Below are 27,199 nucleotides of genomic sequence, written 5' to 3'. Positions count from 1 at the left end.
CCTCACGGACTTCATTTTCAGAGAAAGAATTCTGCAACAAACAGCCTACACAACATGCTGATTACTGAACAGTTAATTCTAATTAACGTGGGCATGGCAAGAGAATTTTGATCAAGTCCTAGAATACAAATACCATCTACTCGTACTGGACTAAAAGCCCAGAGTGCCGTCTCTAGACAAAACAGTAAGAGTCAAAGAGATCTAATTTAAAGAAACAAATGAGAAAATTAAAATCACAAATAATTTATTCTTTCGTTAGAGTTGATACAGTTTTAAATAGCAATAAAGCACACAGTGGTGGAGAACCTGGCACAGAACTTACAAGCACCTCCGTCACAAGAAGGCTTTCCGTGCCTCATCTGCTCACACTTGATGCCTACTGTCTACTGACCAAGTTGAAGAACACCCTATACTCTGACCTTAAACACACACACACTCTCAGACAGACACACTGAACCCCCCTTTTTCATTACAGTATGTTGAGAACAGTATGCTTTGCTTCTTTGAATGTATGGCACCCCTTCTGTTCTGTTTGCAGTTAGAAGTGGCAAAAACTAAATTTAATTACAAAGAATGTGTCATATCCAGTCATATTCCCTGGATGCAGACAACTGTGAGGACACAGCAACTTACCTTTGGGCTAGCTATTTTCAAAGTATGCGTAAATAGATGTGTTTGGAAATCTCTCAGTACATGTTTTCTTGCCCCGTGCTATATCCCCAAATTTGGCTAAAATAATCAATCTCAAATAATGATTAAGTATGTTGCGCTTACGAACAAGAAACCATAACATGCCACCTCTAGGCTTTCAGTACAAATCAGACACGCCCATCATAAGCATTTCCTCTTGTGTCCACCAAGATGGAGAGAGAGGAACGTAAAGGTGCGTATGCCCTTTGCTTATGCCCAATTAAGAAAGTTAATACACAAGCGTGTCAAGTCCCCTGGACTACTCTTCTCTGCTCCATGAACCAATTATGTTAATGTTAAAAAAAAAAAAAGTAAGATGAGATCAACGCTGCCTCCTCTGAGTGGTTACAAACGTGCTGACAGCACTAAGCTCCCTGATCGCTTGCTTTCTCCTTTTCAGTTATTGCTGTTTTAAGAGACGTTTCCCTCTTCATTCACACAAACCTGCCAAAGTTCACAGATGCAACATAATTATTGCCTTGCATTTGAAAACAGTATTTATAAATCATCTTTACAAAAAGGTTTTAATGCACAAAACTGGAAAGCTTTTTAAAAAATGTCTTTGTACTTAAAAACTGTACCACAGTGCCCTTGTTAATCTGGTAGATAAGAGAGATGTGAGTTTCTTCTAAGAACTAACAGTGGGCCTGTGGTGGGTTTCTGCCTCCCCTCTCCTGTCTTCAGAGCACCACAGTGCCAAGCATCTACCGCACTCCACATTGACAGGGGATCTGATTCTGCCCAGTGTGTAGTGTACCGCTTTGCATATTTATCACATGAAATAAACATAATACACAAAATATTGCTGCTGTAAAAAGTGTACATTTCCCCCTTCCCCTTACAAAATAATCTGTGGAAAAGTATGAAACCCCCTCAACCTTCATGAACACACAAAGCTGTTCACCCCTTTCGGTCTGTGACAGTCCATTTGGAACACAGTTCCGAAATTGCTGCAAATTCCTTATGTCAATGCATTTTCTGTCCAATGTTGCCATCTAGAGTAGAAATGTGAAATCAGGTGCACTGGTAGCTACGAAAGCCTTTACAAACTAAACCATAAGAGCTACTTGCTGATGAAGCAGCCACTTAGCCAAAGGTTTTTCCAAAACCTAGTTGGAATGGAAGGAGTCTTCCCAGGGGTGTCCGCGGGGCAGAGCTGTGACAATGTGGCACTAACAGGTACTGGCTATTGGAATGTAAGGACATTTTTACTGCTGGTAATTCCCATATTGTCCCTGAAAGAGAAATTCAAAAACCAGAATTAGATAACAGCTTAACCTAAGTTAGTTTAACACAGAAAATTACAAATATAATTTGTCACGTCATCATATGAGGAAAGTGACTATACATCCAGTAAATACAAATGTTTATGTACTATCACTCTAATTTTCCTGATATTATACTCAATAGCAAATAGTTCTTACAGCCTACATCACCAGACAGATTGGAACTTTAAAGCTGGGCCCATTAGCACACACGTGTGACTCTTGGGTTGGGCTGGGGTGGCAGGGAGAGTAGGTACCTCTCAAGAGCTTAATTCATGGACAATGAAGTCAAAATGAAGTATTATAGACTCTGTGAGAAACACATGCACAGACACAGACACACAGACACACACACAGGGACACACACACACACGGACACCTTACTAAATATTACAACATTTAAAACAAGGAACATCAGTGTCCACCCATTCACTGTTCCGTCCATACAGAACCACGCCCAACAATGAACTCAAACTCTAACCCTGCTGGTATCTTTATGCCTACCGAAAACACTCTTTAAGACTCAGTGTCCTTACCAATGAACTGAGAGAGGGTAAGCTATGGCTCTCAGCTCTGCACCAGTTTCCTTCCACCAAGAACTGACCTACCATATCTATTATGATCCTAACATGTTAGAGAGGACAGGAAAACGGGTTTTCACAGTGAGATGCCATGGTTATGGTTATACTCTCCATGAGTGTGCCATGGTGTTGGTGTGCTCACGTGAGCGTGTACACTAAAGTGCATGTAAAGACAAGGTCTTCGTTTAGTTTACACTGAGTTTTAGGGAGTTCCTTTCCTCCGTTTAGGAGAGGGCCCGAGTCATTGCCTCTGCTGCATTCACTGACAGCTTCTAGAGGCTTGTCTAGTTTGTCCTCCATGTGAGATCTCTGTCTTATGTTGTGTCCGTGTGGCTCCTGAACACAACTCCTTCTGGTGCTGTGGGAACTGTGGTTGATACAGGCTAAGAGGCAATCCTCCTTGACAGAGTCTGTCCTGATGCTCTATGCTGCAGTGAAAGCCCTGCAAAGGCATCAGTGTGTCTGGCTTTGTCACCACCGAGTTGCTGTCACCTAGAAGGCAGTAACAGACAGGCTGCAAGGGGTGAAGGGAGGCACCAGGCCAGCACTGACTCAAGCTAAACACATCCACCAGGTGACACCCACACCTAGGTATTTAGATGAAAAAACTGAGTGTGTTCAAACAGAACTGAACCTGGCTGTTCAGGTACTTTAACCGAAACTGGTTAGGAAGCCTTACCACAGAATACTAGTTAGCTATAAAGAATTGTTCATAGTCACAACAATATGAGCAAATATCAAAACAATATGGCCAATAAAAGAAGTCCGACTGAACTTGCAAGCAAGCTTTAGCAGGTAGCATCTGCTACCGAGTCTGATGACCTGAATTCAATTTCCAGGACCCACAAATGGAAGAACTGACTCTCACAAGTTGTCTTCTGACCTCCACAAATTCTGTTGCATTGCATTGCATGCACGCACACATACACACACACACACGTATACACACACATGTACACACACACACACGTACACACACACACACAATATAAATTTAAAATATGAAAAAAAAGTAAAGAAGTCAGATAGCATACAAACTTCTGTGTAGTGACAGAAAGGCTATCAGCGGACATCTAGGGAGAGTCTCAATGGATGCAGTAGAGGTTTTAAAAGTGGCACAGAAACCTGGGGACATGATGATTCATTATTTTGGTTTCAATAATAACTTCACAGGCATATACAGTTAAAAGACACTAAACTGTACAACTTTAGTGTGCAGATTGTTACATGTAAATTAATCCTCAAGAAAGTTATTTTGTTTGTGGTTTTTGAGACAGTCTCATATAGACAAGGCTATCCTCCAACTATGTCCCAGAGGACGAACTTGAACTCATGATCCACTCTGTCCTCTCAATCTCCCCAGTGGTCAGATTACAGCATCAGTCACTACCCTCGGCTATTCTACAATATAGAAAGAAAGACCACGGAATCCAACGTGAGTGTCCACTACTGTAGCCATCTGACAAAGCCCAGGTGGGAGGAACTGCAGGTAGAGGGGGAGCGTTTCAGGTACCAGCAGCTGCAAGCAAAATGGTTCTGAGGGAGCCCAATGCGCATGAGAGAGAGCAGGAGGCCAGCGTGAGTGAAGAGAGTAAGGAGGGAAGCAGCTCATGCCGCAGACACATAGCAGGACTCTATGACAGGACACTGGAAAGGTGTCAGCTCTCTCTTCCCGGGCCCAACACGCAACTCCTAACTTCTCAAGACGGAAGCCACCACTGAGGGAAGGTGTCAGAACTTGGCTACTGTTATTAACAGATCACTCCAGGTCCTGTGTGGAGAACAAACTCTAGACAGGGCAGGATAGAATCAGCTAAGCCAGGAAGGACAGACCCAGGGGCCAGATGACAGTTGCAGACTTGAGAAAGACGGTCCGGAACACCTGCTAGTAGACATAAAGAGAAGGTGATGAGATTTGTTGCTTGACTCAACATTCAACCTCGGGGGGGGGGGGGGGGGGGTAGTGTTTGCTGAAGCTAACAAGACTGTAATGCCAAGAACTGTTTCCAGATACAGAGAGCTCCAATGCACCTTGAAGAGGTGCTTGCTCTCAATTTCCCACTGTAATGTGTCTGCATCAACTACATAAACTGCCATGACAAGTTTATCACTATTGCACTGAGCAATCTGTGTTGGTTTTTACTCCCTCATCCAACCTCAAAAATATATAGATCAGAGGCCAGACATGCATGGGCTGTAGCCCCAGAGCTCCAGAGGCATAGACAAAGGATTCTACAGCAAGCCGGCTAGCTAGACTAAAGGAACTGGGCTCCGAGTTTAACTGAGAGACCCTGCCTCAGTCAGTATACAGACACACATGAAGACACACCACACAGTATACAGACACACATGAAGACACACCACACACACATTTTAGAAAACAACAGATCAGCCGGCGTCCTGTGTAGGATAAAGTGTGAAGCAGGTTGCTCAGGAACTCTAACTACCTAAGTGCTCTACCGTGCAGTTCAGATGGACTGTGGTGCAAAAGAAGAGGCGGAGGCAGAGAAGCACTGAATGCCAGAAGCAGGGAGAGGGAGACAGGTGCTCTACAAGCTGTCAGCATCCATCTGTCTGTCTTAGCTGTACAGCATGCTTGCAAGAACGACAGGCATACGACTAGAGTCCCATCTTTTAAAATGTATCAAGTTATCTAATCTGGTTTTTAATTTTTAAATTTTTTTCTTAGATTATGTATATCTGTATATCTCCGTGTATGGGTACAGGCACAGGGATGCAGGGCCCATGTGGCAGAGTCACCTGACATACTGCTGGAAGCTAACCTTGGGTCTCTGCCAGTGGAGCAAACACTTTAACAGCTAAGCCATCTCCCCAGGACCCTCATCAGGTCTTTTTAAGGTAACTTAACTATTCAATAATAATTTTACTTCTCAGACAGACTATCTCTGGGATGGAGAGACGGCTCAGTAGTTAAGGGCACTGGCTGCTGATCCAGATGACTAGGGCTCACTGCCCAGCACACAGGTGTGTGTAACTGCAGTTTTGGGAACCTAGTGTGTTCTTCTGATCTGCACTGCACACACGCGGCACAATTTCTGCCGTCTTCCCCGACTCTGCTCTGCACAGAAGCAGGCTCCTGCACCTCACCCTTTCCCTGTCTGTCTCTTGTACTCTTGTGTTTGCTTAGAGACCAAGTGTAGGTACAAAGGGGCCGCAGGCCTGACAGGGCAGGAAACACTGCTTGTGGCTCTAATGCTAGTTAATGTACCATCCTCAAATTGTGACATCTACGCTAGCCTCAGATCTCTAATTTATAAACTACACACAGTTCCACGCTTACAAGTCCCCCATTTTAGTACCTCACAAGCAGTGAAGATATCACAGTGTCCTCACTGCAGATCCACTGCACAAACCTGAAATACTCCATGGTCAATACTCATTCTCAGAGCAAGTCAGAGCAACCACGGGGGCACTCCTAAGTGCCTAGGGCACACACTCCAAGTCTGAGGAGTCTCATTAAAGAGAAAAACCCAGATGACAACTACCAGGTTCCAGGGACTCTTATCTTAGGATAAGATACATTTCAACATCTGAAATCTGAGGGTAAAGAAAAGCCAGCTGGCGACAGACACGTGTGTGGAAGTGTGAGCAAGGAAGTTGGGACGCAGAGCTCCAACAGCAAGGGTCCAAGTATTGCCAAGAAGCTGCACCAGGGAGCAGAGAAAAGCGGGGCGTGTGCACCCGTAACTAATGAGGGGCGCTGGAGCAACCCCATGACAGTGTGCCCAGGGACAATGAGCCGCTGTCCTATTTCAAGCTGTTACAAGCAAAGGTGATTTTATAGTTTATAAATTAGAGATTTATGTCTCAAATATCTTAAAGTACTATTTAGAGTGAAGAAGTGGCTGGCAAACAGGAGAAGGGGCTACATGTGATTCCTCATGGCTGAAATTCCAGTTCATGGAAGCTGACCAACCAACAACATAGTGAAATCTCGACTCAGAAATTAGTAAAGCAAACAACGAAAGTCCATAGAAATGAAGACCAACTGGCTGGTAGGTAACTTACCTGGTCGTACCCATAAGGCCTCTGCTGGGGTGGCTGGGGTGGTCCTGGCTGTGTAGGCCTATAGCCCCCATACTGCTGACCTTGACCCTGAGGATAATTAGGATACTGAGGACCTGGACCGCCCTGGGAAGGACCTGCAAGACAACATCAACAAGCACTCAGGTAAAGCCAGAAAGAGGCGTTACTAAATTCTTGTATCTAAACTGAAAAGGGCAGGTAGCACAGTGTATTGTATCAAAGTGTAATGACTGTAGTAAAAGCAAAAACGGGGGGCTGCTGGCTGCTTCAGTGAAATGACTGTGTTAAATGTCCACGCCAGAAGCTGATAAGGTAAGCTCAGGAAGCAAGGACCCAGGGTAACCCCGCAATGATAACTACGGGATCAACTATGGGTTAGCCAGGACCAGAAGCATGTCTAAATGACATAATTTCTGACTAAGGTTGTGAAATCAATGACATTCTAATTGTGTGATTAAATTTACACTTGGAATCATCACAACAGTAGGGCTGCACCACTGCAATGAACTTATCTCTCCAAAAGCCACAAGCTGTAATGTGAAAAAAGTTAAGTTGCACTCTGAAAGCTGGAGCTACAGGCCTATAACTCCAGTTCCAGGGTCCTACGCCCTCTTCTGACCTTCTGAAGCACCGAGCACACCCGTGGTACACAGACATATACGCAGGCAAAACACTCATCCCCATGAAATACAACTAAATAAATCCTGAAGAGAATTTACACACTGAGAATCAAGCACTGTTAAGACTGTAACTGTCCCCACAGGAGAGACCACCTCTGCTAAGCAAGCATGTCTGCTTTAGAGACTCAACTCAAGACAGCTGAGAAGATGGGCTTCTCCAGCGGAGGAGGTTCCAGGCTTGGGCACTTCAGTGTCTTCCCCAACAGCCACTTAAGACCTACCATAAAAACAGTGACTGCAGAGAAACTCAGAAGAGAATAATCAACTTTCTACTTCAAATAAATTCTACCAAATTATTCAATTATTGAATACCAAATTATTAAAACTCCAAATTAAAAGACAGTTTGACAAGTAAGGCCTCTCAATGAGTGCAACGGAAAGGTCTCCTTTAGGATTCCTGTTATTCAACAAAACAGTATTTAATGAAAACTGCTCTGTCTTTTCCCAGTGAAAACTGTTTTTCTCAAGTCAGTATATTTAGCTCATTTAGTTAATCAAACTTGTTTTCATGCACTTGCAAGAAATAAGTAATGGAAGTAGCCTAAATGTAAGACTGGATGGGTGGATGGACGGAAGGATGGACAGACAGATAAAGAACCAAAGAAAATTAAAGTCAGACACTGTAGTAGACTTTTTAGAGGGGAGGGGAGAGAGAAAGAGAGATAGGGAGAGAATGAATATTATTTAAAGTCAGACACTGTAATAGATCTTTTGGTGTTCAAAGTACTAGAGATTAAATCCAGGGCTATGTGCGCACCAAGCAGAGGAAGCAGACGGCACTATGAATCTTTTACAGACAGCACCACTATACGTGCTCCTAAACGCTGTATGAATTCAGTAAATACACCCTTTTAACTAGAATGACAAATGCTGTCTTTATGTATCTGAATAATCTTTCCCTTTGCACTTAAAAAAGGCACTTTTTATAGTGAGTTACTTATGTACCTAATTATCACTTATCTAAATTCATACAAAGCTACTTACTATTCATACATGCCAAACAGACCCGAAAATTCATTCTTCTCACTTTTAAACTGTCACCCTACCGCTAAACAATGAACTGTCTTTAGTCTGTAGCTCTTCTGCAACAGAGTATTAGTTTACCTAAGGGGAACACCTGCATGTATGTGTCTGTGATGATGGTGTGCGCTCACATGTGTGTGCATGCTCATGCTACATGCCTTACTGTTTGAGACAGAGTCGGTGGCTGAGTCACTAGGTAAAAGAGGTGTACTTTTCTGGTGGGTGCTGGGGCTCTGATTCAAGGCCTCATGCATGTGCAATAAACACTTTTACTAACTCAGTTATTTTCCTAAAAGGAACATCTGAAATCAACACTGTAATGGTAGACTGGGCTAAAATTATGCTTATAAAATAGAGAGGAGAGGAGAGGAACACGATGCCGTGGGTAAGGGCACTTACCACCAAACCCGGTAACCTAAGATCAACTTCTAGGACACACAGGTGGAAAGAAGTGACTCATATAGGCTATCCACTGACTTCTCCATGTGCACTGTGCTCCATGTGCTCGCACATGCATGCACGTGCGCGCGCACACACACACACACACACACACACACACACACACAACCACTTTCTCTAAACAGATATATAATTGATTAACATTTACAATAAAAGTTAAATGCCACTTATGTATTTCCAAAGAACTCTTGCCACATCTTTTGTAGACAAGCAAATGAAGAAGCTCTTACCGTAGCCCTGCTGCTGCCCTGGGTAGCCCTGCTGCCCCGGGTACTGCTGCTGCTGGGGCGGGTACCCTTGCTGTGGGGGCGCTCCTTGATAAGCGTCTTGCTGCTGGCCATACTGTGAGTTTCCTACCGGAGAAACGGAGAAGAGGAGAGCACAGCCCTGAGAAGTCTGACTGATTCATGGTTTAGGTTTTCCCTCTAAGATGCACAGCCAACAATACAAGAACAAAATGAAATGCCATATTGATTTAAAAAAAAAAAAAAAAAAAAAAAACTTAACAAAACAAAGAAAAAACTCAAACCAAACAGAAGGATTTCGGCCAAACAAACTGCAGTTAAAGCCAATTGTGCAAGGTTGAACTGCAGCTCTTTCAGCGCCTCTGCCATTATGAGCATTACAGTGACTGGAGCATCAGTCCTAAGATCATGACTACGCTAAACAAAATAAAAAAGACAAAATTAAAGACAGCTACAAAAGCACAAACTAGCTACACAAGATCAGCAAGCTGTTCCCTAAAGGCTCTGTGCCGAGATGTAAATAATACATACGTATGCGTGTGCACGTGTGTGCACGAGTGCGAGCGCGCACACACACACACACACACACACACACACACACACACACACACGAAGGGTGGGGGGATGGGGTTGATGGATTTATGTTCAAAGAGGAAATTTCCACGGAGCAAAAAAGCATTTTTAAATGTTTTAGTCTTTTTACTGCTGTTAGAAATGACACATCACGGTTACACATTCTAGATATTTGTAAGGTTGTTTTGGGGGGGGCCCTGTAACTTTCCAGACAGCCAGCCACTAGTACTCTACAAGAGCTTTGCATGGGAAGACACTGTCCTATGCAAGAACTGCCATTCCTGGAGGAGGGATGTGCATGTGTATGTGTGAAGGTATATAGATACCTCCTTCGTAGTAATGTTGGGAGGATTCCTCATAAGGCCTATCGTAGCCTTGTTCAGGATACGACGGTTGCTGATAACCGTAATCATTATGACCTACATCAATTCGACAAGAGACAGGAAGAAACGTTAATGGCCACTGAGTGAAAACCCTACAATTAAACTTTAAGATAAAACTGAAGAAAAAAAAAAAAAAAGAAAAAGAAATGGAAATACATAAAAAAATAATTTTAATTGCATTAGCAAGTATTTACCAATGTGAATGCTTTCACCATGAGATTACAAGCAAACTATGTCAGGGCAAAGAGCAGTTGTCTTAGAAATGTTACATGCATCCTCTTAACTGTGATAATACTCACTGGGGGGAAATAACCCTTACATTCTATTTTAAAAAAGAAAACAAGAACATTTAGGCCTCTCATGTGTAAGTACTTTGAGTCAAACCAGAATGAACAAAGGATGCAAGTTCTCATGTTTTGTCAAACTCCTGTTCTGCTGGTCACCATTTCCACAGCACACACTAAAAACAATACAAAATATGAGGTCCTTGAGTTTGCACCCCCAAAAAGAAGCGAAGTGAGTTTCTAACACTCTAATATTTTGTTGCATCAAGTACAAGTGTTTCATAGTATTTTCAGATGCAAAAAAAAAAAAATCATTTTTTTAAAGATATGATCTCTCACCCTGGATTCCTGGAGCTTGCTCTGTAGACCAGGCTGGCCTCAGACTCACAGGGACCCACCTGACTGCCGCCCAAGTAAAAATGTATCTTACAGTGCTGTCATTTTAAGCATCTTTAGAAATATTTCTAGAGTATTCTGCACATAAAAGTTCATAAAATTCATATTTCCTGAGTTGGAGGACACCTTAAGTTTTATGACTCAGTAATTTCCACCAGTAGACTAGGCTATTTTGTTATTCTTTAATGTTTCACTTAAAAACAAAATGTAGGAACTAGTGTCTTCAATTGCTAAAACATGGCACTAATTATCCGAAAAGGCCTAATTAGGAGGAAGGACTACAGTTACATTCATTGTCACATTCACTGTGTTAGTGTGAAAGCCCCCAAACCACTTTAAGAGTTGGCAATATATGATCAACCAGCTTACCATGGCCAGTGGCCGGCTGAGATAAAAGTTCTATTGTGACCCAATCATGTCTGTTCACTGAAGTGCTGCCCAGTGTCTCTCTTGCTATCGATCATTAAAGGTCTGCAATGTGAGGGTGAGACCACGAGGACTAAAGCCTTCTCTGCCTGACCCTCTGCAGAAAGACTCAGCCAAGCACTCATCCATGTACTTATGGGCACGATTATCTGGACCTGAGAGGCGATACTCAACTTTGCCTAAGGAAATGTAATTGTGGATAATACTCTGCACATGTCAAGACCTACTACACATGCACCTGTGAAAACATGGTACTACTTAGATTAAGAACAAGCTAGCACAAGTAATTATAACTTTAAGTTTTAAAAGTTACAAAAATAGCGTGCCTATTTCTAATAGAAAGGTTTAAAGTAAGACAAACTTCCTATTTCAGGAAATGTTCAGGACCCCAAACCATTAAGTCCAATACAACTGCGTAAGATGTAGTGCTTTAAAGTTGATTCTAAAAGACCATTTATTCTCAGATTACTTATATTACCAGATAGGTGTCACCTTTTAAATTCTTCTGTAAATGTACTATTATTAAAGTCTAAATTTAAGAAAAAAAAAAAAAGCTTAATATATCCACAAATAATTAAGCAGAGGAGAAAGCACCGTTACTCTGCATACCAACGGCAAGAAGGCTGGAGATAAAGACACGCAGCTCTAGCCAGTGATGCAGATACGGCACTAGATACAGATCATTAACAAACGCTTCTGTGTAAACGTGGTGACAGTGCTTAACGCGGACACACCTTTATGCTTCAAATATTGATGAAAGCAGCAGATCTGAACTCAAACTCCATCTTCTTGTTGGTTTGTATTAGGTTCTAGCCAAGGGGTCCTAAAACTTTATCCTGAAGTTTCTTTGCCATATAATTACATTAAAAATAACCAAAGACTTTACTCTACAGATGAAATATTTTGGCAAAACACTTCATTAAGAGACAAACTACTATGTAATATTACTTATTACATATTTACCTATTAACCTATTAACGTTACCTATTATTTTACCAGTTCTATATGTTTAATTTTTCTTCAACATTAAAATACAAAATTTTCAAACAAAAAAAAAAAAGATTTTTAAAAGCCTAGTAGAAATCTACTTGTGCACCTAGGTGATCACTGCATGGACTTTCTTAGTGTGTAGCTTCCTCGGCAGAGTCAACTTCTTACAATTCACGCTCCCTTTTAGAAGCAGGGAAAGCCACTAAATTAAAAATCCAAATGCCCTGCTTATTCAGTCTATTCTGTGCACCTTATCTATTGCTATACTGTGGACACAGCTTTTCTCCAGAGCAAGCATATAAGGCACAATTCTTTCCTAAGAATGGAACTTAAATAAAAGGAAAAATACTCAGGAGCCGTATTCTCTACAGTATTACAGAGCTATATTCTTTATATAGAATGCGTAAGAACCATATTCTCTACAGTATTACAAAGCTATATTCTTTATATAGAATGCATAAGAAGCATATTCTCTATAGTATTACAGAGCTATATTCTTTACATAGAATGTGTAAGAACCATATTCTCTACAGTATTACAGAGCTATATTCTTTATATAGAATGCATAAGAGCAAAAAAAATGGGTGAACTTTATAGCATATGAATTAAATCTATAAAAATACAAAAAATAAGAAAATCTGTGGCATTTGTTTTAGGCTCAAATGAACAATTCTAAATATGAGAGGATCCTCTTTCACACGCGAGACATTATAGCGATGAGATGCAGCTCCTGACAGCACCAACAGTGACCACACAAATATACCTGAATTAATTACAAGTCAGTGTCTTTCCTGTCAGCACTGTACAATACCCAAATGCTTCTAAGTGAAGAAACACGTTGGTAGTTTCTTCGCCCTTCATTAAAAAGTTGTAAGATGCTTTCTACATTAATACTGGGCAGGGATAGAAAACGGGAAGGGTAACATTAGGAGAGATTACCATCGGGGTAATATTGCTGGTTCATGCCTTCTGGAGGACCTTGTCCACCATGACTGTATTGGTCCCCATAATAGTCTTCCTGGCCTGAGTACTGCTGTGGTGGGCCTGAAAAACCACAACCAGTCAAGACATAAATCATTTGTTGTCTACGTCATCCAAGGCGATCTTTCTAATCTGCTGTTACGAGAGACTACTTCTGAGCTGGGGACTCCCCACAATGCTTTGGCACTATTCCCACACACACACACATACACAAGCAGGTCCACACGTCACATTTATAAAATTAATATAAGACCATACACATAATATCAAACAATACCAGCTCAGAAAAACCACCTCTGAAACAGAGGCTAACGCTGGTGGAAAACTGATTTCTTTTTACTTTAGTTATTAAAGCACTTTGAAGTAAAACTGGTTTTGTTCTCTGTCATAGATTTAGTAGCTTCTAAAAAAGTGGGGGGCATTTTCTGTGGTAAATGAGTAAATTTGATAGAAAAGTTTCTGATGCCGTATTTCGCTAGAGAACGGCAGACAAAAGGATGCTGTGTGCTGGGAAGCTCCTATATGCTTCAGGACCCTCTGTACCCTAAACCCTGCTACCTTTGTGGGTGTTAGGGGAGTCCAACAAAAGCCCTGGATTTACCTAGATAAAGAGTTCATTAAAACTTAAAAGCCTTTCCATTACAGTTATTTACATTAAGCAAGGAACTTTCCAAAGGCTTCTCACCCTGTTGCGGAGGTCTGTAGGGAGGCATCTGTCTCTGGCCCATCATGTGACTGCCTTGGTTAACTTGACCCATCAGCCCCATGGGTGCCTGCTGTCCTTGGTAGTGCTGTGCACCTCCAGGTGGCATGCTGTACTGCTGAGAAGGAGGCTGCTGGTGCATCATGGGACCTGAGGACACGCAAAACATCATCACCCAGTATTCTGGCACAACAATTCAACATTTGATGATAGATACAGGAATTTCTTCAACATAATATGCTAAATGTGTAATCAAACAAGGAACACTGACTTCAAGTATGAGGTTTTTTTTGCACAAAGCTCACACGCCCAAATTTGTCTGCAAATAAGGAAAACAACCAAACCCTAGTGGTGGCCCTCAGGTTCACCAGAGCGAGCCAATCATCTTTAAAAACTCAAAGTGGAGACAAGCTCTTTCTGGTGTAGACAGACATCTCCTAGTGCCATCGTCTCAGCATCTCGCTGACAAAAGCATCCCACTGCAGCATGAGGAAAGCGAGGGAAACAAAACCAACAGAAGAAACCAACTTCTGGTTTCTATTTCCTTCTCTATGTAGAGGGGAGAATAAAGATTTATTTATTTGTGCATATGTGAGCTTGCATGATTTATGCACATCACATACATGCAGGGGCCCAGGCTAGACAAGGGAGGGCATTCAGAGACCAGGAGTCACAGGTGCTGTGAGCTGCCCACTGTGAAGGGTTGGTACTGAAATCAGGTCCGCTGGAAGAACAACAAGGACTTCTAACCACTGAACCATCTCTCTGGACCTACACTTTCATTCCTTTTAGTAGACATTTATTCAATAGTGGTAAGCAGAAACCTAGAAAAGCACTTCATAAACAGATCAGTTGAATTTTATAAACTTCAATTTTATGTAAAATTTTTTTTAAAAAACCATCTTTCCCTTTCTCAAATCTTTTACAGGCTTTATAAACTTGAAATCAACGGTCTATAGTACTTTTTGTTTAAGTTTGTTTTAAATCATGTGTGTATGGGTGTTTTGTCAGCATGTGTGTGTCTGTGTACCATTTGTTAATGTATGCCCAGAGGCAGAAGAGGGTACTGGATCCCCTAGAACTGGAGTTACAGATATGAGAGCTGCCCTGTGGGTATTGAAAAATGAACCAAGGTCCTAAGAACGACTGAACCATCTCTCCAGCCTCCAGGACCATGGTGTTCCTTAATAAATAAAATCACCTTGCCCACCCTCTAACCTGACCCCACCCCCATCTCCCCATCCTAAAAACTATCAGGAAAATGCCTGTAATAAGGTATGGGCGAGAATCTGTCACATGACCAGCAGTGGCCATCTTATCCTGAGCTGCCACCTAGCAGTGTAAGATGCTCCTGGAGGGCTGCTGGGTGATGAGAGAGCCGAGTCCCTCATCTTACCTACCACTCTCATCCCGCTGTCTCAAGACTGTGTGTCATCTTGCAGTATCCCGCTTACATAGTGTCAAACTTGGAGTGACATAAAGTACAAAAGGCAAAGACCAGAGAGCTTGGGAAAGTTCTGCAGGCCACAATGACACAGGCGAGTCATAGGATCATTATTAATTTGAACAAACACCTAAAAACCAAGCAGCCCACTTCTGTAAGTCTCCAGGGACAATGTGAGCACAAAGCTTCACCTCCTTGGCAATGTGATCCTCTTGTTTCGTCAAAGGAAACGCTTTTTCAGAGCTATCATCTTCCTAACTACCTTTGTGCATTCTGCTTTTTTTTTTTTTTTAATTCTTTTCCCTTCTCTCCAATTTTTATTATCATAAATAGAAGTTCTCCAAAGCTTACTCTGGAGACCCTCAGCATGGAAATAGCTTGGTAAGACTGGCAAAGACACACGCCCTGAGCACGGTGCTAGCTTTTTACCTGCACTTCCTAGGACACCCTGGCAAGGGATCCACAGAACAAGATCCGCTAACAGTACGTGGCAAGATTACAAACGTCAAGTCCGAGGTCAAAGCGTACCTCTGTGCCTGACCTTCTCATCCGAACTCCTCAAAAACGTTGGGTGTTGTGCCTGCACGGACTGCTGTGAGCCATGCCCATGGCTACAACCCGAGGAGCCCACTGGATCCCTGGAACTGGAGTTACAGACGGTTGTGAAATGCTATGTGGGTAACTGGGAGCGGAACCTGGGTCCTCTGGAAGAACGAGTATCCTTAACCACTGAGTTATCACTCTATTCATGAACTTTTGATATAATACGTGATTAAAAAAATTTTAATGCTGTTACTCATAATTTATTGTCAACTTGACTGGGCTTTTTAAATTTTCATTTTCAAGAAATGAAAGGTTTGCCTTATTTTTATTATCAAAAAATGACCAAAGAACTCCTGACTTAGAAGTAACAGTGCAGTTAGACAATATCTGTATACTGGAGTCAAAGTCATAGCTAGAGGAGTGGGAACTCTCAAAAATCTATCACAACAAAATTCTGTCTCACTTCAAAGTCCTTCCAGGAGGAAGGAAATTCCAGCACAGCTGGGCAAGACCACGCCTCGGGACTGCCAGCTGCGCCAGGCCAGTCACCACCTTCCTTTATTCTCTGCCACTTTCCCCGGACCCTCACACCACTCAGGAGCAATGTAAATCCAGAGAGAACAAGACAGGATGGCACTGCCAGCCAGGCATACTACACCACCCCTGAAGGCCTATCCATGGAAAGAACCTAAAACCTCAGTTCTGATCATCTAGAATCGTATGGTTTTCCTTAACACACTAAGGGAAACGACACAGAGGACACAGGCTGCCAGTTCTACCAATGCCCACCCCAGATTAAAGTAGCTTCCAAACCGAGTATGTCACATAATCACTGCTGCAAATACCAGCAGCATATGTTATGTCACTTCACAGATATTCCTTGTTTCTATATAAATAATGTTGATAGTGGATATACTACAAAGAAGATAATATATACACAAAGATGTATATATTATACCTCATTAATCTAAAAAATACCTCATTAATCTAAGATACAATTTTTCATGTATTTTGCAAAGGATATAAACTACCATTCCCACACTAATCCATTCTGAATTTTACAACTTACTACACAGTCTACAATAACAATTCTACATTAAACACAAAAAATTAGTCCAAAATTGCTATTCTTTATATTACTGAAATCCTGAGCTCCAAGAAAATTTTGTCAAGAAGGTCGAGAAGCAAATTGAGTGCTTCTTCTTAAGTCCCAGGTCCAAGGCAAGGAGCCAGGGAGAAAGACGTGACAGGTATTGTAACCATCTCAGGGGCTCACACACAGACCAAAAAGAACCTACAGATGTTAACAGTTCATTCATTTGGGAAGAATCTTAAGTGGTGTTATTTTTAAAACATTCTTCATCCGTGCACATAGATACGCACCCACTCGTATCTTCATACACAAACCACCTTCCCAGACAGTTACTTATTTCAATTAATCATTTCTTACAATGGCTGTGATTCTCAGCCCTACTGACATTCACCAAATTTGTGGTCGTCCCGAGAGGGTACTGCCACCTGTGAGAAGAGGACAGAGACACAGCTAAACAATTCCTCGGTATGTGGCACAGCCCTCACAACACGAAATTAGCTACAACCTCAAGACCGTCAGTAGTGGCAAGGGAAGACTTCCTGGTTTTCTCCTGGGCGCTGCAGGCATTTTCAAAAACTAGTCTGAGAACTATTATGGATTCAGCTTCCTGGTGATTAAAGAGTAAAAAAATGAGCATGGTATGGATTAATAAATGTAGCAACAGACAAACCTAGGGCATATTTTAGTTATCAACCCCTCAGAAAATTACTTACAGTTTGAACTAGACTCCATGGTGACTCATAAAGACATTCGTTGGCAAGTATCTGTTGGTGACGGAACTGAATTCTAAAACCTCTGGACTGGATGACACAGTGACACTCTGTTGTGAAGAGCCCTGTCTACTTAAGTAGACAATCTCGGGGATGGGCTACATCAGAACACTGAGTCTGGGGTCAGGAGTATAGCGCGGTTGCTGTTCCACTTGCCTAGTATTCACCAAGCACCGGCTTGGATTCCCAGCATGACAGAAACCACGCTTGATGATACGTGCACACCTACATCCCAGCGCTCGGGTGATGTAGGCAAAAAGCTCAAGAATTTACGGTCATCTTCAGCTACCTACCAGGAGCTGGAGCTACAGCCTGGGCTGCAAAGCAAGAAGGGTATGGGAGGGCTGGAGGGAGTGGAGGGAAGGGGGGAAAATTGTATAATAATTATTATACAATTTCGCACAGTAACAGCTGAGGGTTGACAATGCCACAGTGAAGGACATATAACTAGCCAGTCAATCAACACACATGATACAGTGTGACCGAAGCAAACAGAGCAATCTGACTGTCATGAACAAAGAGTATAGAGGAAAGAAAAAGAAACAATTATATAATGAAAATTACTGAGATTTCTACGAACAGCCTAAGTGTAAGTTACTGTGCCTATAGACTAGGCGTCTGGAATCATTTAAAACACGTATCAAGTCTGGCAGTGTTTCCAAGTTCATGTTCTAGGCTTCTTACATCTTCCAGACTTTTCATATTCATCAGAGGTTAACTTTTCTAACCAGAAACTGGTGAATTATAACAAAATATTTGGTGTGGACTACAACAGAAAGGCTACAGTGCACCTCAAACCCTTCAAACAGAACCATGGTATAAGCAATACTCTTAAGACTTGCCAGTCCTGACGGTAAGGAAGAACAAAGATAACATGATTCAGTCGTCCAAAACACTGCTTACCAAACAAGGCGGCCCCATGGAAGACTTTAAATTTAGCGCGAGCATCATGACTTGCGGCCTGCTCCCTTAACTTTACAGTACTGAGGCCAGTGCTGGAATCAGTCCGTATAATCCCGTATACTACAGTTGTTTTCATTTCTGTATTTGCGATCCTATAGTTTCTAAACTTAGGTGGAGTTTGAAGTAGATAATCATGGGGCAATCTATTAATCAAATCTACCCAATGGAATCACGGCACAGGTAGACTATGTATGCATCTTCTCAGAACCGTGCGAGCTGAGCAATGACAACAGAAACATCCCACTGTCCTCGCCGGATGCTGCCTCTGCACCTCTTCCTCATGTGAATCTGTGCCCCTGGGACAATAACCTAACACATCACATGTAGAATGCATTCAGTTGTGCTCCACAAGTTCTCCCAAAAAGTCACAAAACCTACAGGGGCTTGGAAACCACACACACTTGCTCGCTACTCGCAAGTGAGGCGAGCCTTCGCGAGCAGAGATAACTCGGAGCGCTATGGCTGCAATATGACAATTCAAAACCAATGTCAATTTTTTTGTCTATCTAAAAAGAAAAAGCTTGAAAACTGTGACCACGTGGTTTGATATAAACTATGCAAACACTTCCTGAACCAGAACTTTTACAAGAGTCCTTTATCTTTAATCTTTTATCACCATCGTTATAGGCAGGAGGGTGGGCAGGTCAGAAGACAACTGCACAGATGTATGTATGCATGCATCAGACTCCCTGGAACTGGAATTATGGACAACTGTGAGCCATCATGTGGGTGCTGGGAATTGAACCCAGGTCCTCTGCAAGTGCTCCTAACCACTGGACCATCTCTCCAGCCCCCAAAGGACAATTTCCAGGAGTTGGTTCTCCCTACTCACACAAGCACAGAAGAGTCAGGCTCAGGCTCAGGCTCAAGCCAGGCTCGGGTGTGCACAGCCGCGGAGCGATCACACTGGCCCATGTCACTTAAAGAATTCTAATCAATTTATCAAAAGCCCCAGGCTCAAGGCTTGACTCTGAGCTCTGGAAGCACATTCTTAACAGAAAACAACAATCTGTGAAACTCTTTAACCTGACACTAAATTAGTAAGAGTCTATTAAATAAAGATACGTTTAATGTTTGTGAATGAGTAATCTACTGCTTCTAGCAAACATAACTGTGGGCCATTTCCAGAGGCTTCTCTGTTCTCATCTGGCTGGCTTTTGCTTTATTAAACATCTTTCCAGATTGTGACATGACGTTTAGTTCCAACTCCTAATCAATTCCCTAGAGAAACAGATGTGCTTGACCCCAAGCACTCTTCTCGGCACCAGGATGAGGCGTGAACAGAGAAGCCCCACTCCCTGTCTCGCTGGCTTTCAGTTCAACCACACCTCAGTCCATGCAGGTCTGTACGTGTGCACACGACTCTCAGAGTAAAGGCTCCAAGTGACGACTGAAGAACTTCACCTGAACAAGAGCGGGTATGATGGGGAGGCAGATGCTGGGCTGTCTGTTACATTCAGACTGTAGTGTTCCACAATACTAAAACTTGCTCAAAAAACAGCACAGAGGAGATTATTTTGCTAAAACTGTAGTTCAATAACTGAATTTTTAAAAACATTCTATTTTTCTCAATTTCTAGATGTGTAAAATTCAACAGAGTAGATACCAATCACAATGCTATCATGTCCATAAATGCTATCACATATCCATAAATGCTATCACATATCCATAAATACTATCACATATTCATAAATACTATCACATATCCATGGAGATACTATCACATATCCATGGATACTACCACATATCTTACTATCGCATATCCATAGATACTATCATATATTCACAGATACTACTACATGTAACCTGTTTTAATAATATCTAAAGCCAGCTGCTGCTAATAACGCATCTCAATAACCACAAATATATGAAAGCATAATTAGTAAGTATAATGGGGTCAAAGGTTTTTTAACAGAGTCTTGCTATGTCGCTCAGGCTAGTTCACACTCCCAGGCTGTAGTGAGCCTGCCTGGCCTCTGCATCTACCTTGGACTTGAGGCAGATACTATGGCATGCAGCTTTGTGCAGCTATTTAAAATGATGTATTTAAACAAGTTTGAATGATTTTGTAACTTTCTTATCAATTTAAACTTTCTCACAAACTATTAAAAGCTAAAAGCAGTTTTTACTTGTAAGGTCCAACTAGAAAGGGGACCAGGAGAAGGCGCTAGAGACCCTACAGGAGCGGGGACTAGAGGAGATGCTGAGACAGGAGCTAAGGGAGGGCAGCGAGGCAGGTGGGCAAGTTAGAACAGGCATAATGAAACACACATGGAAATACCGTAATGGAAGCCTGCAAGCACCTTAAAGTCCGAAGGATTCCACAATCCTAGCCCTCTGCCTTACTCTACTGTGTGGCCTGAATATATCAGCATCAGCGGTGTAAGCTAACAGACTCATTCTCTACTTCTTAAACAACCTAAAAGATAAAGATGAATAAAATAGCTACACATTAGATTTATTTAATATGAGTAAGTAAAATCACAATTAAAAAGATCTGGGGAGAATTTTTTCCCTTTAATTTTACATTCAAAGTAGAGAGAAAGATGGGCGGTGCAGCAGAATTCTTACAGCAATTTACAAAGGGAGCAGCGGGGATGAGCTTAAACGCTACTAGAACGAATGCATTCAGACTCTGCCCTGCAGCGCTCCTGTTTAGAAGACTACTACCACTCCGGGGTTGGGGGAGGCGTGAGGTGTAGCTCGGTGGTAGAATACTTGTGAGGTAGGCATGCTCTTGTGGAAATAGTCTCAGCAAGGAGAAAACTAAAACATAATCAGCTAGTTTGTAAATATCATTATGCATTAATAACAAATATGTCAGTATGATACAATGCACTAGTTAACTGCCACAGAACTCTGAGTTGTTATTTTCCAAGACAGGGTTTCTCTGTGTAGCCCTGGCTGTCCTGGAACTCACTCTGTAGACCAGGCTGGCCTCGAACTCAGAAATCCGCCTGTCTTTGCCTCCCAAGTGCTGGGATTAAAGGCGTGCACCACCACCGCCTGGCGTGTGATGGGTCACTTGACTAAACTTTTCTTCCTTTCCTTTTCTCAAACCCAAGATGTTGAATGAAGAGAGTTCACCCTACCAGTGAGCTCCATCTTAGAATTTCACCAATATTTAGTTTCCATGACTCAAACGCCTGTTAATAAAAAATGGTGGTAGAATTTACCAGGCTGAGGAAGGCCAACCTGGACTACACAACAAAACTGTATCTCAAACTAAACAACTAGGAGCTGGAGAGGTGGCTCAATGGTTACGAGCATTTGTTCTTACAGAGAAGCTGGGTTTGGTTCCCAGCATCCCCCACAACCAGCCACTAACTCCAGCTCCTGGGGATGCCCTCATCTCACCACCAAAGGCAGTAGACACACACGGCACAGGCATCCATGCAGGCAAACACTCACACACACAAAATAAATCTTTAACAATAAACCACCCCCAAGTAGAAAACAATACTTTTAAGCATTTGTCTCATGTTTCTTAATACAAAGATAAACGTGAAAATATGAGGCTTGTCTAAGGATTTTTGTCATTTTTGATGCAAACAAAAACATTAAAGCAACCGTTATAAAATTTAAGACTTGGAGGCAGGGAAGTACCAAGAACTGGACTTTTGGTCCTGAAAAAAAATTTTAAGAGGTGAAAATGCAAAAAAAGTTCCCTTTCATTTTTAGAATTTTTCAGGCTTCCTTAAAAAGGACTATTTGCAATGTAGTATACTCTAAAACAGAAAAAAAAAAAAAAAAGATGTAAATATAGCTTACTAAAGAAAGGTTTTATAATAAAATAAACAACTTTTTAATCAAACTTTCACTTGCCAAATCAGCCTCTGATTCAATAAGTCCCAGGTAACTTGAGCAAGCACCTCTAATCAAAATTATATAACTATATTCATATTTTGAAATTATAATATTACATTATAAATAATTATCACACAAGCCCAACTTCCTTCATCTGAGTACCTCTGAGTGGTCTGATGTTTCTGTTTTCTGCTTTCTTTTGTTTTTGTATCATCAAATGTGAGGCTCACTACATTTTGTAGAGAAATAGCTTTACGGTGGCAGTGGGCCAAATGCTTTGACAGGGCAATTAGCAGAACAGAGCGCCACTTACTGGCTTTTAGTTATTATTTACAGGATACTTAAAAGAGAAACATGGTAACAAGTTCACTAAGACTAGTAATAAACTGTAGTGCACTCCAGCATACTAAGCAGCTAGCCAGGGGTGCAGGTGCACCCCACTAAATACTGGAAGGCAATTTAATTTCTAAACACAAACAAAAAGACTCAAGGCAGCCTCAGCTCAATGTTGTTTCTCATGTGCACAACTGTGACTTGGTTCACACATAAGACAGAGGCTGTGTCAAATGACCAAGACAAATACACATCCTACGAGGAAAACATAAACATTCAGCTTGTGTTTACAATCCCAGCAATGGAGAGGCTGAGGCAGAACTTCCACATGTCTGGACCAGCCTCGACTACATAGTAGGAACCTGTCTTAAAAAGCATCCCTTTCTTAACAGATTGCTTGTAAGAGCCAGACACACCTAGGATGGCTGGTGACAGTGTCTACTAGACACAACAGGGAAAATGTACCTATGAAATCTCAATAAAACAGCTGCCTAAACAGGACCAGCATGACACCACCAGGTGAAATGGCAATCTGCACAGAGAAGAGTCCACAAGGAATCCCTACACCTAGATGAAGAACTACACAAGCTCAACGGCTGCTGAGGGAGACAGAATCGGGTGCAAGCTCCCAAACAGGCTTTCTGATCCCAAGTGGTCAGCCCTAAACACAAGCAATGCTAAATGAACTAGTTATATATGCATGTTATGTGTACAAATGCACACACACAACACACATCCCAGTAATAAGAAAGAGATCCTGAGTTAGGAGGAGGGGTATGAAGGAGCTGGAGCTGGGAAGAGAGGGACAGGAACGCTGTGGACAGTTACCTTGATTTGGTTGCATATTCATGTTTGGTCTGGGACCATAGTTTCCCATTGGCTGCCCCTGACTCATTGTCATCTGGTTCTGCACGGGCATGCTCTGGGACGATGGCACTGAATGGTTGTAACCTCCCATGGAGCCGTGGCTACTTGAAGGCATATTCATGGAGCTGTTTGTCATGCTGAGCTGATTGGGTCCAGGTCCCTGCATTGGCATATGGTTAGGCCCTTCAAAGAGAAACGGTCAGAATGGACAATCAGCGTTACAGACGTACATGGTACAAGTCTGTTTTTCATTACTGAATTATCAGCCTAAGCAACAAGCTGAATCAACAGCAAACAAGTAAACAGCTTAAACGGTAACTCTGATCAGGTACATGTTACTTTCCCAGTTTAGTAATGAGGAAACGAATCTTGGAAAACCAGGACTTGTCTGGAGAGGAGCAGGAAAGGATCCTAGCTTGCTCACGGAGCAGCGCTGCACAGTAGTAGCAGATAAACCAAACAGATGAACGGGTCAGTGAAGCGCCAGAGTGTAAAAATATGCCAAATACATAAAATAGTAAGCAGTCAACAATGGTAACATTTCTTCCTACTTTCAGTTGAGTTCATATTTTATTTCCATGGGAAACAGACAGAGAGCTCAACAAGAGGGCAGGGACAACTGGACAGACAGCGTTGTGTGGAAAAAGCATCCAGTCGGGTCCCTACCTCATTCCTTCCACTACAACTAATTTCACATGTATAACAATTTAAACTCCCCCTTCCCAGAGAAGGGAAGGAGGGCCGGGGAGACTGGGAGGAGAAGGAGGCGGATATTGGGATGCAAAGTGAACAAATAAATTAATTAACTAGTTAGTGAAAATTTTAACCAGCAAAAGAAAAACAAACCATAAAAGATAACTTCAAACATTGAGAACTTTGGAAACAATTCTGAAAATGGAAGGCCTTAAGTATGCTTGGAAGCTCAGTCATAATAAATGGATAGATTTAGCTACATAAAAATAAATCTGATCGTAACACAAATCCTAAAATAGGATTCTTCTAAATGGAAGTTGAGGACCTGGCTCAGTGGGTAAAGTGCTAACCATGCGGGTATGAGGACCTAGGTGTGGATCCCCAGAATGTATGTAAAATGCAGGCACAGAAAGCACACACCTGTAATCCCTGGGCTTGCTGGTCAGAAAGTCTAGCTAACCAGTGGGGTCTACGTTCAGAGGGACCCCTGCCTCAAAGCTCTGATCCAGCACATTATGAAGAAACACTTTCGTACACTGCTGAAGGAATGCAAATCTAAGTAAGTACTGTTTTATACAGAGCAATTTGCAATGACTAGCAAATTTTAAAATGACCTGCTTTTGGTTTGGTTTGGTTTGATGACACAAATATTCTGTAGTACAGACTGGCCTCAAATTCAGACTCCTGAGCCTCCAGCTCTCCTGTTGGGATTACAGGCATGCACCACTACAGCGAGCTGAAAATGTAGTTGGGATCCAATAATTTAACTTCTAGGATTCTACAGGTAGCAAGTTTTGGGGTACACATATGTATGAATGCAAAAGTATATACATGTGCATACACATACCAAAGCACCGTAAGCTTTGTGTCTGTCGTCAGGAAATGGCATACAGATTAGACACATCCACAAAGAAGGATGTGACTGGAGAGATGGCTCCTCTTCCCGAGTACCTGGGTTCTATTCCCAGAACCCACCACAATTCACAACTGCTGGGAACTATAGTCCCAAGGGATCCTACACCCTTTTCTGGCTTCCTCAGGCACCACACACACATTTGGTACAGACAGACAACCGCAGGGAAAACTTTTTTATTTAAAAGAAAAAAGGATACAGCATGGCCACCAAAGAGGAGACAGATCTCCGTACACTGGATGAAGAGCTTATGTAAAGGGTGTTTCCTTTAGAAAGGGAGGGATGAAGAGGAGGAGACAGGGAAGACGGGAGGGAGGGAGGGAGGGAGGGAGGGAGGGGGGGGACGGAGGGAGGGAGGGAGAGAGGGTGGGGAGGGAGGGAGGGAGGGGGGAGGGGGGAGGGATGGGGGGTGGAGGGAAGGAGGGGGGAGGGAGGGAGGGAAACCAAAAAATTATACGAGCCCTTTTTCTTTCTCCCAGACCCAGAACCCAGCATCTGGAGAAACAGTGGGTACAGGAACTTCTGTGTTTTTGATTTGGTTCCACGGACACAGGATTTACTTTCTAGGCTTAACAAAAAATAAACAAAAAACAAAAAACAACCCCAGCAACAATAAATTTCTTTTTGATAAATTTGATTCAAAGAAAAAAAATCTGTGATTGATTATTTTTAGCCAAGATCAAATGACATAAGTGACCCTAAAATTAAGATTATATAAATGAACTATTAAACTATGCTAGGAAATTTAAAACACATGAAAGAAAATATAAGCTATTGGCCTTCCAAACTCTCTTATACCAAACAGTAAACTTCGTACTTTTAAGACAGTAATGGGTATTTAGAAATTGCATTAGCACTCTACAGTATTCTAGAAAATCTCTTCACTAGTTGATAATCTTTGCTCTTAAAGAGTTACTTATAGGTGTGGGAGAGGTGGCTTAGCAGGTAAAAGCTTTTCCTACTGTGTAAGCCTACGGATCTAAGCTCAATGCTTGGAGTCTACATAAAAAGCCTGACACAGTAGCACACACCTGAAACCCAGCTTTCCCTGGGAGACCTGAGGGGAGACAGAGAGAAGCCCACAGGCCAGCTGGCACAGAGTACACGGCTGCAGCAGCACGATAAGACCCCGCCTCAGAAAGACGGAGAGGACTCACTTCCGAACACATCCACATGTATAATAATAAGCATTTAAAAATTTTTTAATAGAAAACATATCTCAATTACATAAGGCTGTAGAGACAAACCGGTATGTCAGGTTAACAATAATTATTTGCTTCTCAGCAGTTTCCTTGGTCTTGGGCCTCACTGTAATCCAGAGAGTTGGCTAAGAATTTTAATCAAAGTTTCTACCACACAAACTCACAGAGCTCGAAACTGGCTAACCTGGACTAGCACAGTGTCCCAGTTCCAAAGCTGATGTCCTAGAGAGCCAGACATGGACTTGGCAGGTGTCTCTGTCTCTGTCTCTGTCTCTGTCTCTGTCTCTGTCTCTGTCTCTCTGTCTCTCTCTCTCTCTCTCTCTGTCTCTCTCTCTCTCTCTCTCTCTCTCTCTCTCTCTCTTACAACCTAACTGGAAACTAAAAAGTCTATGCTCCTCTCTCCACGATGTGTGGAGGCCATCAATGTGTGAACCTTAGCAGGAAACAGATGAGAATGACAGAAACACCATTTACCTCCTGCGATATTAGCTGCACACCAATCTTCTAAAGCAGGCTACTTGTCTCTCGGCTCAGTGCTCTCCCCCTGGAATCTTTTTAGTATGTCCGTCCTCCTTGGACACCAATGCAACCCAAGGCACAGCCAGCCAAGTAAGAGACTATGCTGGACATTTCAATTATCAGGCTAATAATAAAAATGGCTGTTATGTTAATTTACTCTATTGCTAATTTAACAGTGCTCTTTTCTTTCTGGCTAATGAAAATAATCTTTGTCTCTAGAAAGTAAAAATATTCTCATATTAAAGGGATAGTACACTTTATCAAAACCTATGCTAGACTATTAATTATAAAAACACAGTAGTTTTAAAGAAACTTTCTTTAAAAGG

The 27,199-nt window shown here is 42.1% G+C and overlaps 1 protein-coding gene across 4 annotated transcripts in view; it reads right to left on the bottom strand.

Annotated features, from left to right (window-relative positions):
- Window positions 1–227: 227 nt before the first annotated feature.
- Ss18 (SS18 subunit of BAF chromatin remodeling complex) overlaps window positions 228–27,199 on the bottom strand; it is a 57,281-nt gene continuing 30,309 nt past the window's right edge. For 2 of the 4 annotated variants that reach the window (XM_034517952.2, XM_034517953.2), the window contains 7 exons: window positions 23,508–23,729; window positions 13,709–13,876; window positions 12,982–13,086; window positions 9,890–9,982; window positions 8,976–9,098; window positions 6,566–6,699; window positions 228–1,925 (listed from right to left, as the gene is read on the bottom strand). In XM_034517952.2, coding sequence (XP_034373843.1) covers window positions 1,899–1,925; window positions 6,566–6,699; window positions 8,976–9,098; window positions 9,890–9,982; window positions 12,982–13,086; window positions 13,709–13,876; window positions 23,508–23,729 — 872 coding nt within the window. In that variant the 3' untranslated portion in view covers window positions 228–1,898. The remainder of the gene's footprint in view (window positions 1,926–6,565; window positions 6,700–8,975; window positions 9,099–9,889; window positions 9,983–12,981; window positions 13,087–13,708; window positions 13,877–23,507; window positions 23,730–27,199) is intronic. The other 2 variants (XM_034517954.2, XM_034517956.2) reach the window with 2 other exon arrangements.

The sequence above is a fragment of the Arvicanthis niloticus genome, chromosome 14, assembly GCF_011762505.2.
Source record: "Arvicanthis niloticus isolate mArvNil1 chromosome 14, mArvNil1.pat.X, whole genome shotgun sequence".
Taxonomy (NCBI): domain Eukaryota; kingdom Metazoa; phylum Chordata; class Mammalia; order Rodentia; family Muridae; genus Arvicanthis; species Arvicanthis niloticus.
This window is presented reverse-complemented; position numbering and strand designations above follow the sequence as displayed.